Here is a 14036-nt window from a genome sequence, read left to right as displayed (position 1 = left end):
CTAGCCCATAGGCCTATATGTTTTAATAAGGTTAGTATCACACCTCATGTAGCCTAGCCCATAGGCCTATGTGTTTTAATAAGGTTAGTATCACACCTCATGTAGCCTAGCCCATAGGCCTATATGTTTTAATAAGGTTAGTATCACACCTCATGTAGCCTAGCCCATAGTCCTATATGTTTTAATAAGGTTAGTATCACACCTCATGTAGCCTAGCCCATAGGCCTGTATGTTTTAATAAGGTTAGTATCACACCTCATGTAGCCTAGCCCATAGGCCTATATGTTTTAATAAGGTTAGTATCACACCTCATGTAGCCTAGCCCATAGGCCTATATGTTTTAATAAGGTTAGTATCACACCTCATGTAGCCTAGCCCATAGTCCTATATGTTTTAATAAGGTTAGTATCACACCTCATGTAGCCTAGCCCATAGGCCTATATGTTTTAATAAGGTCAGTATCACACTTCATGTAGCCTGGCCCATAGTCCTATATGTTTTAATAAGGTTAGTATCACACCTCATGTAGCCTAGCCCATAGTCCTATATGTTTTAATAAGGTTAGTATCACACCTCATTAGCCTAGCCCATAGGCCTATATGTTTTAATAAGGTTAGTATCACACCTCATGTAGCCTAGCCCATAGGCCTATATGTTTTAATAAGGTGTGGAGCCTAATAACTTCTTAATATGAAGCACATTAATCCTCTTTACAAGGGGTGTAGAGCCTAACTGGCATACATAAGCAACACGTGACTTTCAATTTTGGGGAATAAATATTTTGCTATAAAAATGCACCTTTATAATAAAATCATTAATTGCATAATGGCATTTGTGGTCACTTTTGACAATGGTGTTTCCCACTAATGGAACATTCACGCTTATATCCTACTACCATGTGCGCACTGCTGTGCTTATAATGTGAAGAAATAGCCTAATAGTTTATCAACATTTTAAGCTTAACGTTCTGATCTGTAGCATCAGCAAATTGCATTAATTTGGGATCTATCACATCCCACAACTGTCCCAGACTATGTTTGGAATATTTATTTCTCGCACAGAATAGAATAAGTCGAACTTTGTACTATGTGGGATAGTAGATTGACATAGGCTACTGCTTTTGCTGTTCGTTAGGCCTACTCATCTTGTTAAATGTGGACAGTTCTTCCAATATCGTCAAAATACACTTCTGAATTGAATAAGGATGCGCAGTTGCAACCCTGATAAGTCTGTCTTAACTTGTAGCCTGTGAGAAAGACCCAATCACGCGATGGAGCACGCAGCCACTGGTACAATGGCCACTGGCATTATCAAGTGCTTGTCAAATTGTGAATGAGTGACTGATGTAGTGTGTACAGCCTGCGCAAAAAAAACAAAGCAGAGCTCATGCTTTTCAAGCGACTTCTTTCCAAATCATCATTAGAGTCGCATCATGCAGCCTAACAATGTATTAAAAAGCTAAACATTTAGCCCAACGTTTGTAGAACAACTAAAGTCACATGAATAACTCTAAATTAAACATATAGGATAACCTGTAGACTACATCATGTTTCTTTAGACCTGTCTAAAATAAATAAAGAATTTATTATGGCTATATTACATGGATTTATTAGACTTTTTAATGTAGATATTCTATATGTCTGCATCAGTGGTTATGTGTGGAAGCCCGAAGATGCTAAATGTGTTAATGCTAATTAACGGTCAACTACTGTGACCGCACAGCCCTTACCAGTACAAACAAAATACAAAGATGTACGCACTCACTACTTCCTGTAAGTCGCTCTGGATAAGAGCATCTGCTAAATGACCAAAATGTAAACGTACAGACACAAAGACGACAGATGGACGGACTGACCTCAGTCTGATCTCCCTCACTCCGGACCACTGTCCTCTTCACCACCTTGGAGAAGCCGTCTCCCTCCTCCACGCTGACCATCTCCTGCTGAGATCCCTGCACCGTCACCTCCTCTCTCTCCACACCGTCTGGAGAGAAGTACTTACGGATCACCTTCCGTGTGATCTGGGGGAGAGAGACCAGAGAGAGAGGAATGTAGAGCACTGAGCTGCATGACTAGGCCATATAAGAGAAAACACACTTATTTGCCTGGGGAAATCATTGATAAATAGTAGTTATGTAATAAATAATCATCATTTGGTGGGAGCTTATATTTTTCTTATGTTGTTGAGGTCTACTGTAAATCGGGGAGTGTTCTAGAGGTCAGTGTCTGTGAATGTAGGTGTAAAATGTCCCTTTTACCTTCTTGACTACCATGTTTCCTTGCTCATCCATGTACTGTTCTTCTGTAACTGTCTGGGGAGGGATGTCTGGCAGGTCATCCGCCTGGAGAGAGAACATAGTAAATGCACAGTCAGAGCACAGACTTAACAGACCCGAAACACACACTGGAGTTAAGGCAAGTACACAGAGGTACCGGTTTAAACATTGCAATCTCAAAAAGGGAAATAAACCAACATAGATCAGTCATTTCGAACCATTATCATATACATCACCATATCAACCATTATCATATACATTACCACATCCACCATTATCATATACATTACCATATCAACCATTATCATATACATTACCATATCAACCATTATCATATACATGACCATATTAACCATTAGCATATACATTACCATATCAACCATTATCATATACATTACCATATCCACCATTATCATATACATTACCATATCCACCATTATCTAACATCACAAATATTTCATCAATCTGTCACAGAACAAAATTATATGGCAGATGATGGTGCAGTATAAAACAAAGCAGAGACAGAATGAGACAGAAATCTAAACATGAATATATATATACTGTGGGGCAAAAAAGTATTTAGTCAGCCACCAATTGTGCAAGTTCACCCACTTAAAAATATGAGAGAGGCCTGTAATTTTCATCATAGGTACACTTCAACTATGACAGACAAAATTAGAAAGAAAATCCAGAAAATCACATTGTAGGATTTTTAATGAATTTATTTGCAAATTATGGTGGAAAATAAGTATTTGGTCAATAACAAAAGTTTATCTCAATACTTTGTTATATACCCTTTGTTGGCAAGGACAGAGGTCAAACGTTTTCTGTAAGTCTTCACAAGGTTTTCACACACTGTTGCTGGTATTTTGGCCCATTCCTCCATGCAGATCTCCTCTAGAACAGTGATGTTATGGGGCTGTTGCTGGGCAACATGGACTTTCAACTCCCTCCAAAGATTTTCTATGGGGTTGAGATCTGGAGACTGGCTAGGCCACTCCAGGACCTTGAAATGCTTCTTACGAAGCCACTCCTTCGTTGCCCGGGCGGTGTGTCTGGGATCATTGTCATGCTGAAAGACCCAGCCACGTTTCATCTTCAATGCCCTTGCTGATGGGAGGAGGTTTTCACTCAAAATCTCACGATACATGGCCCCATTCATTCTTTCCTTTACACGGATCAGTCGTCCTGGTCCCTTTGCAGAAAAACAGCCCCAAAGCATGATGTTTCCACCCCCATGCTTCACAGTAGGTATGGTGTTCTTTGGATGCAACTCAGCATTCTTTGTCCTCCAAACACGACGAGTTGAGTTTTTACCAAAAAGTTATATTTTGGTTTCAACTGATCATATGACATTCTCCCAATCTTCTCCTGGATCATCCAAATGCTCTCTAGCAAACTTCAGATGGGCCTGGACATGTACTGGCTTAAGCAGGGGGACACGTCTGGCACTGCAGGATTTGAGTCCCTGGCGACGTAGTGTGTTACTGATGGTAGGCTTTGTTACTTTGGTCCCAGCTCTCTGCAGGTCATTCACTAGGTCCCCCCGTGTGGTTCTGGGATTTTTGCTCACCGTTCTTGTGATCATTTTGACCCCACGGGGTGAGAGCTTGCCCCAGATCGAGGGAGATTATCAGTGGTCTTGTATGTCTTCCATTTCCTAATAATTGCTCCCACAGTTGATTTCTTCAAACCAAGCTGCTTACCTATTGCAGATTCAGTCTTCCCAGCCTGGTGCAGGTCTACAATTTTGTTTCTGGTGTCCTTTGACAGCTCTTTGGTCTTGGCCATAGTGGAGTTTGGAGTGTGACTGTTTGAGGTTGTGGACAGGTGTCTTTTATACTGATAACAAGTTCAAACAGGTGCCATTAATACAGGTAACGAGTGGAGGACAGAGGAGCCTCTTAAAGAAGAAGTTACAGGTCTGTGAGAGCCAGAAATCTTGCTTGTTTTTAGGTGACCAAATACTTATTTTCCACCATAATTTGCAAATAAATTCATTAAAAATCCTACAATGTGATTTTCTGGATTTTTTTTCTCATTTTGTCTGTCATAGTTGTACCTATGATGAAAATTACAGGCCTCTCTCATATTTTTAAGTGGGAGAACTTGCACAATTGGTGGCTGACTAAATACTTTTTTGCCCCACTGTATATCATAGGCATTATCTAAAGTTCAGCACAGCAACAAAATTACCCACAAGCAAAAAGTCAACATCTAAACCCAGCACCACAGCACACTATGGCAGCGCCCACTCCTCTACATGCTCTCCGATGCCCGATACCTGGATGATAACTCTGCGTCGGACCACCCTGGAGGTTAACACCTCTTCCTCTGAGTTATCCGATGACAGCAACCCTAGCTCCTCATTTATCTCCTGAGAGACAGCACACAGCCATTGTGAGCATAATAGATCATTATATCATGGTTACACATTTTGTATAGTTACTGCAGGCACAGTTACTGCAAGAACAGTTACTGCAGGCACAGTTACTGCAAGAACAAAACAACAACAAGCAACAGTGTTCCTTCTTTTCTCTTTCTCGGTTTGACTTTTTACTTTTCTCTCATTGGAATAGCAAAAAGGCATTCAAAAGTAGGCTATCGTAGACCTGATATAACTTTTCAGAAATAAATCAAATATGAGAGAGGTTCTATAAAATGGTGATGGAGATGGAAGATGAAGAGAAGGCCCAGTTGTACAACACCCCTTCAACAAAACCAGCCATGCAAGATATGTAAACGATAATCCAAAGAAATGGTGGTTAAAGTCTAAACAAGTACCTCTGTATGGAATGTTGATGTGGAATATGAAGTATTGACAGTAAAGGTTTGACAATTATTTCACTTTTTTAAATGGAATTTATTAGTATGTACTGTACTGTATGTTCTCTTCACTGTATCAGATACCTTAGCTGAAAATAGGAAAATAATTAGCAAACACAGCAAGCAAACATTCTCAAAGGTAAGTATATTCCTTATTCCTGATTTTGTCCCATGATTACTCCATTGTGTTGGTCAGTGACCAGTGGTTTGACTTACACTGTATTGTCTTGTAAGTATACACACATGCAAACACAGCACTGATAAGCTTTTTGTACTTGTGTTTGAGTGAGTTGATGCCCTCTCTGGACTGTGGGAACACTGCAATCAGCATGAGAAGCTGGGACACAAGCCAGGGCAGGGTGCAGTCGTCATGCTCGACCTCTTACCCGTTCCAGAGAGTACTCATCGTCATTGTACCCTGCCCGCGACCTGGAGGGAAGCTCTTCACATGTGGGTACAGTTTCACTTTCACTTTCTGGTCTGTCATTAATGCCATAATCCCCAAGACTTTCACTACCCGATGAGAAGCGCTTTTGGTCATCCACCCGTAGGAACTGTGCGCTGTATATAGGGCTCCCTTTGAGGAAGCCTGTCTCCGGTGTGCTGCCGAAGGGGGTTGGGGAAGGAGGCTCTTCAATGTGGTAGAGGTCTTCAGGTTCCTCTGGCTCCAGATCCTCTGGCTCTAAGAAGTCTGACAAGTCATCTTTGCAGTCAAAGAACTCCAGGTCTGAGTCTTCTTGGGCGGAATCTGATTGGATATCTGGTCCAAATGCAGAGAGTGATTTCTCAAATTCACAGAGCACTCGCTTAAAGTCTGGGGAGAATTCAAAGGCTTCTGCGGATCCAGGTGTAACAGACTTGGAAGCGGACTCAAGACCTATCAGGGTGGTCGTCGTGACCTGACTCTTATCTGACAGAGAGTCACTGAAGACGGGTGAAACTGGACTCATATCAGTGGGAGACACCTGGCTACACTCAGAGACTCTCAGAGACTGGCGTCCGGAAAACACAGCTTCATAGTCTGGAGGCACCAGGAATTGGCTTGACATCGGCGAAAATAACTCACCCGATTGATTCTGCTCAAATTCCTTGCATGTAAATTCACTCGAGTCAGAGAATTCCTGACGGGCAGAGTCAGGTTTCTTTAGTTTAGGTGTGACTGCTCTATGGGTAGTGAAGGGGTCTTGTTCACTGATCTGCAATGTAGTTGATATAAGAGGTTCGTAGCCTGTGGCTGTCTTCATCTGTTTAGTAGATGCCAGTACTGATACACTGGTTTCTTGACTGAAGGCTGGAACTGCCTTTTGCTCATGTAAAGTACTTTCCATTATCATGGTAGACTTTAATTCACTTTGCATCTTTCCATAACCGGTCTGCAACAGTATTTCCTTGGCAGTTTGAGACGGAGCCTAGAAATAAATGTTGACATCACTTGAACATGGATTACTGAAATGCGCTGTTACAGCATGCACCACCGACATCCCATCAACAAACTGCATAACACTAGTAGAGTACTAGGTCTTGTGATTAATTTTCTTCAACAACATGTTATATTTTAAATCACTGCAAGAACAAATTTCAAAACAAACCATTGGAGAACAAACCATGCAATTCTAAAGGCCAACATGATGTGCCAGATGACGTTACAGTAATGAGATTGTGCTTTTTCACAAATTATTAGTTACATCTCAAAAGAGACAAAATTGTTAGTTACATCAAACACCATCCAAGTCTATTGTGATTGCACAAACATTCTTCAGAATCCAGACATCCATTTCAACCACATAGTGTTATTATCATTCTCCATTAGCTTGGGAGTTATTCCATTATTTCATGGCACGTGCAAGTCAGCTTTATCATGCTCTCTCTCTTACCCTCTGTGGGTCTTCCTTGGTGTTTATTGTATCAGCACTGGGGCACAGGACCTCTACTTCTTCCTCTTTTCCGTCCTGGACCTTCACTGGTCGTTGACTTACTGGGACGTCTTTCTGGACCTTCACTGGTTGTTGACTTACTGGGACGTCTTTCTGGACCTTCACTGGTCGTTGACTTACTGGGACGTCTTTCTGGACCTTCACTGGTCGTTGACTTACTGGGACGTCTTTCTGGACCTTCACTGGTTGTTGACTTACTGGGACGTCTTTCTGGACCTTCACTGGTCGTTGACTTACTGGGACGTCTTTCTGGACCTTCACTGGTCGTTGACTTACTGGGACGTCTTTCTGGATCTTTTTGACGTCTTCCAAACCAATAGTGGCTTGGGGAGTTGGGATGGTTTCAGCATGCTCTGAACCATGCTTTGTCTGTGTCCATTCTGTAGATGAGGTAACCATTTCTGCTACTAGTCCACTGAGCCTTGGTAAGCCTTGATCTGTCGTGCTCATTTGTCCCTGTTCTATTTCAAATTCATTATCGGGGACTGACAACAGAGTGACACCCAAGGACTTTTCTTTGGGTGACAATGGGACACGCTCAGAAGTTAAAACAGTTGTCACATCACTCAACGTACCTGCTTTAAATGTCATTGTTTCTCTACCTGTAATAACTAAACTTAACTCTTCATCTGATTCACCGGATTCAGGAGACGACTGCCTTCGGAGGACATCGGCCCAATAATCTAGAGGTAAGGCTACAAATACAGTGTCTGATGACACTGATTCAGGTGAAGACGTTCTATCACTAAGGGGTTCCATGAAGTACTGAGATAAAATCCTCATAAACTGAGGCACCGGTGAGTCAGGCGATAGCCGCCGATTCCTGCCGACTAATTCTAGGGAATCAGGTGAGGATGGCCTACTCTCTAATGCTGACGGTGATATGGCCATTAGCTCATACTCAGAGCCAGAAGACATTGATTCAGGTGATGATGACCTGTGTTCTATTGTGGCATACTCCATATTACATGAATCCATTCGTGATACACCTGATATTGTATACTGAGGGATCTGTGAGTCTGGAGAAAGCGACCTGTTGTCATTCATCTCATGCATTGATTCAGGTGAAGATGTTCTAACGTCAACCATTGACATGGCTGATTCTAGAGACATGGGTCTGTATTCAGCTGACTCAGGGGATAGCGATCTATCCTTCTCAATTGGTTTCTCTAATAACACAGATTCGGGTGATGATATTCCAACATCCTCCTTTAACACTAATGTTGCAGGTGACATGGGTTGCCAGTCAGGCAAAGACTCAGGTGCATCGTACATAAGATCGTATTCTTCCACCATCATGGTTGTTCCAGGTATAGGTGAACCAGCCATTGATTGCTGGTCTGTTTCTTCACGTGCCAATATTTCTGATGGTAATACGCGCTCAGGAATGAGACTTTTGGCTGACAACTCTGTTTCCCCACAGTTTGATTCTACTGATTCAGGTGACAATTGTGTAGGTTCATTAGCAAAATACTCTGCAGTTGATATCAAGTGTTCCGAATCCGACAACACTGATCCAGTGGAGGATAATTCCCTTATTGATACAGATTTTGGTAACTCCTCCCTATAATCAGGGACAGGACCCTCGGGTGTTAATGGTCTATGTTCATCAACTGATGCCACTGATTCAGGTGAGTCTGGTCTCACCTCATCAAATAAGGACTCAGAAATGAGTGGTGCATATTCAATATCTGAAGCAAATGATTTGGGTGATGATGACCTGTACCCAATGGTTGAAATAGCAGATTCAGGTAACATCTGTCTAAACTGAGGTATGGGGGAGTCAGGAGACAATGCCATGCATTCATCTATAGATGCAATTGATTCAGCTGATAAGCATCTATCCTTAAGAAGAATTGAGGCAACTATGAATAACTCTATTTCAGATTCCGTATCTGAGCATATCGATTCAGGCGATGCTGATCTATTCCATGCCACTAGTGTAGTAGTTTCGTGCTGTGTGTACTTGGGTACTGGGGAGTCTGGTGACAGAGCTTTAAACTCATCTACTGATGCCGTTGAATCGGGACTGTCGGGTCTATCTTCAATCTCAGAAATCAAAAGAGTGTATTCTGTTTCAGATTCTGCTTCATAATCTGCCAATGATTCAGGGGATGAGGACCCATATCCAACCATTGAAACGATAGATTCTTGTAATGCCTGTCTAAACTCAGGCATGGGGGAATCTGGAGACAGACACCTGTACTCATCCACTGATGCTGTAGATTCAGGTGATGATGATCTGCTGTTTGTCAGTTGCATGACTGATTCAGGAGACATGATTCTATACTCTGATAAAGACTCAGGTGATAGGGGTCTTTCCTCTGTATCTGATGCTATTGACTCAGGTGAGTCTGGTCTCTGCCAAAAGGAAAAAGCCTCAGAAAGTATAAATTTGGTTTCTGAAGTCACTGATTCAGGCGATGAGGATCTGTATCCAAGAACAGATTCAGGTATTACCTGTCTAAACGGAGGTACAGGAGAGTCAGGGGACAGTGGTCTATGTTCATGGACAGATCCTAGAGATTCAGGAAAGGACGATCTCGTGTCAATACCCAGAGCTATTGAATATTTTGGGTCTATTTCAACATCTGAATCAGATACTGATTCAGGTGACAATGATCTATGATAGGATTGAGCCGTTTCAAGGGAAAATAGTGAATATTGGGGTATGGGGGAATTTAGAGATAAAGATTGACATGCTTTCAATGACTTTACTGACTCTGCTGAATCTGATCTCAAAACAGTCTTTATCTTAACTGACTCAGTTGCGAGAGGCCTATATTCAGACTCAGAATCAGGTGTGAGTGGTCTTTCCTCAGTAACCTCAGTTGATGAACTTTGACTTTCTCTTTCTGATGTCTGTACATACTCTATGATATTGTCAGCATACTCAAATATACCAGTTTTTGGGGTTTCCCCTACATAATGGGGGTCATGTATTGGAGAGATCAGCTTCCAAAGCTCTGCATCGTACTTAAGTTTGTAAACTGGGACTCGTATGACTGATGGAATGACAAGTATTCCTTCTTCAAATACTGTTATTGGTGACAAAGATGGTTCTTTTGGAGTTTGGGTGAAATCAGGTACTGACAGTCCTTTCTGAGCTTCAGGTTTACTAGATTCAGGAAATAATTGGGCTGTGGACTCGAATTTTATTGGTGGCCTTTCTGAGACATCAACATCTGATTTAGTTACCGTTATTGTTGACATAGATGGCGTCAAATCTTGCTCTATTGAAGGTTGTGCTAAATTAGGTACATAAAGTATTTTTTGACACTCAGGTTTAGATGATTCAGGAAAGAATTGAGCTGTGGACTCAAATATTATTGGTGGACTTTCAGGGACTTCTACACCCGATTCAGTTACCGTTATTGGTGACACACAAGGTACCATGTCTTTGTCTTTTGAAAGTGAGCTATTCTCACTGACTGATCCACTCGACTCAGGTGATAAGGGTCTACCTTCAATAGCTACAAATCTTGACTCAAATATCTCAGAAACCTCATCATCTGGTAACGATTCAGGTGATGATGACCTATGGTGAAACTGAACAGCTTCACAGAACAATGGTGAATATTTGGGTACGGGGGAATCTGGTGACAATGACCTATTTTCATTCATTGTTCCAGTAGACGCAGGAGACATTGTTTTAATATCCTCCAACAGCATCAGGGATGAAGATGACATGGGTCTGTACTCTGATAATGACTCCGGTGACAGTGGCTTAGAGTCATACTCCTCAGCTGGAGAATCTATTGATAACGATTTACGTTCAGGTTCCGATGTCACCTCATACTCTATTCTCTGTCCAGCATACTCAAACACACCTGTTTTACTGCAGTAGGTTTCTCCTACATATTGTGGGTCATTTACTTGAGAGATAAGCTTCCAAAGTTCTGCATCATACACAAGTCTGTACTCTGGCACTAGTATTGCTGATGGAAGGACACGTGTCCCTGATTCGGATACTGTTATTGGTGACACAGATGGTGATACAGATGAAGATTGAGCCAAGGCAGGTACTAATAGTCCTTTTTGAGGTTCAGTTTGACTAAATTCAAATAGTGGTGCAGTTGAGGACTCGGTTAATATTGGAGAACTTTCAGCGACATTAATACCTGATTCAGTTACAGTTATTGGCAACACGCATAGTACCATGTCTTGATCTTCTGGAGGTTGAGCCTCGTCACCAGTGGCTGATAGACCTACAAGAGGTTCAGGTTTACTAGATTCCAGAAAGGGTGGAGCTGTGTACTTGAATATGATTGGTGGACTTTCAGGGACATATACACCTGATTCAGTTACAGTTATTGGTGACACGCATAGTACCATGTGCTGGTCTTCTGAAGGTTGAGCTACATCAGGTACTGATAGTCCTTTGTGAGGTTCAAGTTTAGTAGATTCGGGTAGTGCTGGTTTAGGTGCAGTTACAACTTCTGCAGGTTTCGTTGGAGGTGGGTTTGTAGAAGGTAATGCTGACTCAGATAATGGTATTTCAGCAGGAATTTCGGTCTCTGATTCAAATGCTGGATCAATTTTGGCGGACTTTGATTTAATTTCTTTTGCAGGTTTCGTCTTTGCCGACAATGGATTGAGTTTTCTTTTGCCCTTTTCAATGGACTGCTGTATATCTGGATGTATATTTTGCATGTCTGTTGAAATAGCAGGTTCTGACATTACAGGGTTAGGTTGAATGGCTTCAAATGATTCTGCTGCCAATTGTAATTTTTCTGGAACAAGTGTCAACGTGGCTTTTGTCACGGATGGAAAAACAAGGGGTTTAGGGGATTCCAATTTGGTCAACGCTGGATACGTGATCTCCTTTTCAAAGTCTAAAGCTTCAGGTGAATCTGATCTATGCGCTACAGCTATAGACTCCAGCGACATTGGAACATATTCAGTGTCTGACAATACTGATTTAGGTGAATCTGATCTATAATCAACAACAGAGTCGGGTAATAAGTGTCGAAACTGAGGTATAGGTGATTCATGTGATAGCGCTCTGTACTCATCTATCGATGCTACTGATTCAGATGATGAAGGTCTATCCTTATAAAGTAATGAAACTAAGGGTGCAGTTTCATAATCTACATCTGAAAATATAGACTGGGATGATGATGATCTACAGAACGTCACTAAAGCAATGGGTTCAGATTGCCAACATTGTGGAATTGGTGAATCTGGAGACAGAAATATATCTTCATCTATTGATCTTGAAGACTCAGGTGAGTCTGGTCTCTGCCAAAAGGCAAAAGCCTCCAATGGTATACATTCAGTTTCTGAAGTCACTGAAGTCACTGAAGTCTCTGATTCAGGTGAGAATGATCTGTATCCCAAAGTAGTGATAACCGATTCAGGTATCACCTGTCTAAACTTAGGTACAGGAGAATCAGGGGATAGGGGTCTATGTTCATTGACTGACCCGGTAGATTCAGGTGATGATACCCTCTTCTGTAAATTCTCTTCAGGAGATAGTGGTCTATCTGATGAAAAATGCCACCTCACTGTTTCCAGAATTACTGATTCAGGAGACGATGCTCTGTCTTCAGCTTCGTAAATTACAGATTCAGGTGAAATAGATCGACAATAACTACTTTCACTACCTGGAGATATCGCTCTGGTAAACTCTCCCTTGTTTGGAACCATAGATGTCAATGGCCTAAACATTTGTCCAGAGGCATAAGCAGGTAATTTTGCAGTTTCCCATTTAATCTCAGGGGATGGTAAAGGAGACAGGGGTCTAAAATTAGGTATGGACGAGTCAGGCAAAAGAAGCCTAAGTTCAGTAACGGATGACAGTGATTCAGGGGATGAGGCTCTACTCTCAGTCAACAGTATGGATGAATCAGGTATAGGTGAGTCAGGTGATTGGAACCCAGACCTATCATCTGAAGTCACTGACTCTGGCGAAGACGATCGATCATGCATTGAAACTACAAATTTAGTAGCATACTCAGACCCTGAGTCAGGGGATGAAGACTTTTTTTCGGTTTTGGAGGCTGTAGATTCTGGCACCAAAGGCATGAATGACTCTGATAAGAATGTAACAAAGGCTTCCTCCTGACTTGAAGGCTTATGTTGAGTGATAGGTAAGGTTATCGCAAAACTGTACTCTACCTCCGGTATAACAGATTTGGCTGATCTGGAGTCAGCCACTGGAGGATCTAACACCTCTCTTGGGGGCTCAGCAGTTGATTCATGTGACATCTGGATTAATGCAGTGCTGACAATGGATTTTACTTTGACCGAATCTGAAATGAGAGTGGTTCTAGACACATCAGATGATGTTTGCACTATTGTCTGGGATTCCTTACCCACCTCAAAGGTGATAGACTCTGGGGTCAAGGGACTGATATCTACAGGTCTGACGTAAAGCTCAGCCTGGTCTACATCAATCAAAGGCATGGAGGTAGGGGAATCCTCTGCATAAACCGGGCTGGCTCTGTAAGTACCCGCTACTTCATCCAATTCCATTGGTGTTTTCCTGGATCCTTTACTAGTTGACTTCACTACATACCCAAACAGGACTTTGTAAAGTCTGTGTGACACCTCGTCAATATGATCCTTTGAGAATATCTTATGTGTCTCTTTGGGTCGTACCACCTCAGAAGACTGAGGCAGCTGAGTAGACTGTGGTACATTTATAGGCTTGGCTGTAATACTGATGTTCTCTGTGACCCGTTCCGTTGTCATAGTGACAGAGGTGGTGGAGAGGTAAGTGTAGTCCTCTGAGGTTTGCTTTAGCTCCACAGACAGCTCACTGAAGTCTGGCTCGGCCTGGTCACATTCAGTCAGACTGTCCTTGAAGTCGGTCATGGACAACGGACGGCTCCCACAGACACGCCTACGACTTCTTGTGGGCGACTGTTGGTGACTCGTTGATGACAACACCCATTTGTTGTCGCTTTCAGCCTGGGGGGGCTGAGTTGACCCCTCACCCCACTCTGCACCTCCCTGTGCCCCGTCCTCAGAATGCTTGACAGATAGAGAGGGCGAGG

At 42.3% G+C, this 14036-nt stretch overlaps 1 protein-coding gene across 7 annotated transcripts in view; it reads right to left on the bottom strand.

The window, feature by feature from the left end:
* LOC110500727 (ankyrin 2b, neuronal) overlaps positions 1-14036 on the bottom strand; it is a 301703-nt gene that overhangs the window by 9804 nt on the left and 277863 nt on the right. For 5 of the 7 annotated variants that reach the window (XM_090214820.1, XM_090214817.1, XM_036958190.2 and 2 more), the window contains 2 exons: positions 2258-2341; positions 1856-2020 (listed from right to left, as the gene is read on the bottom strand). In XM_090214820.1, the coding sequence (XP_090070946.1) occupies positions 1856-2020; positions 2258-2341 (249 nt within the window). Of the gene's footprint in view, positions 1-1855; positions 2021-2257; positions 2342-4559; positions 4653-5487; positions 6511-6975; positions 13948-14036 lie in introns of those variants that run through there. The other 2 variants (XM_090214818.1, XM_090214819.1) reach the window with 1 other exon arrangement.

This window comes from Oncorhynchus mykiss, chromosome 21 (assembly GCF_057628025.1).
Source record: "Oncorhynchus mykiss isolate SJ-2025 chromosome 21, ASM5762802v1, whole genome shotgun sequence".
NCBI classification, from domain to species: domain Eukaryota; kingdom Metazoa; phylum Chordata; class Actinopteri; order Salmoniformes; family Salmonidae; genus Oncorhynchus; species Oncorhynchus mykiss.
Note: the sequence above shows the minus strand (reverse complement) of the source record. Positions and strands in the feature narration are given on the sequence as shown.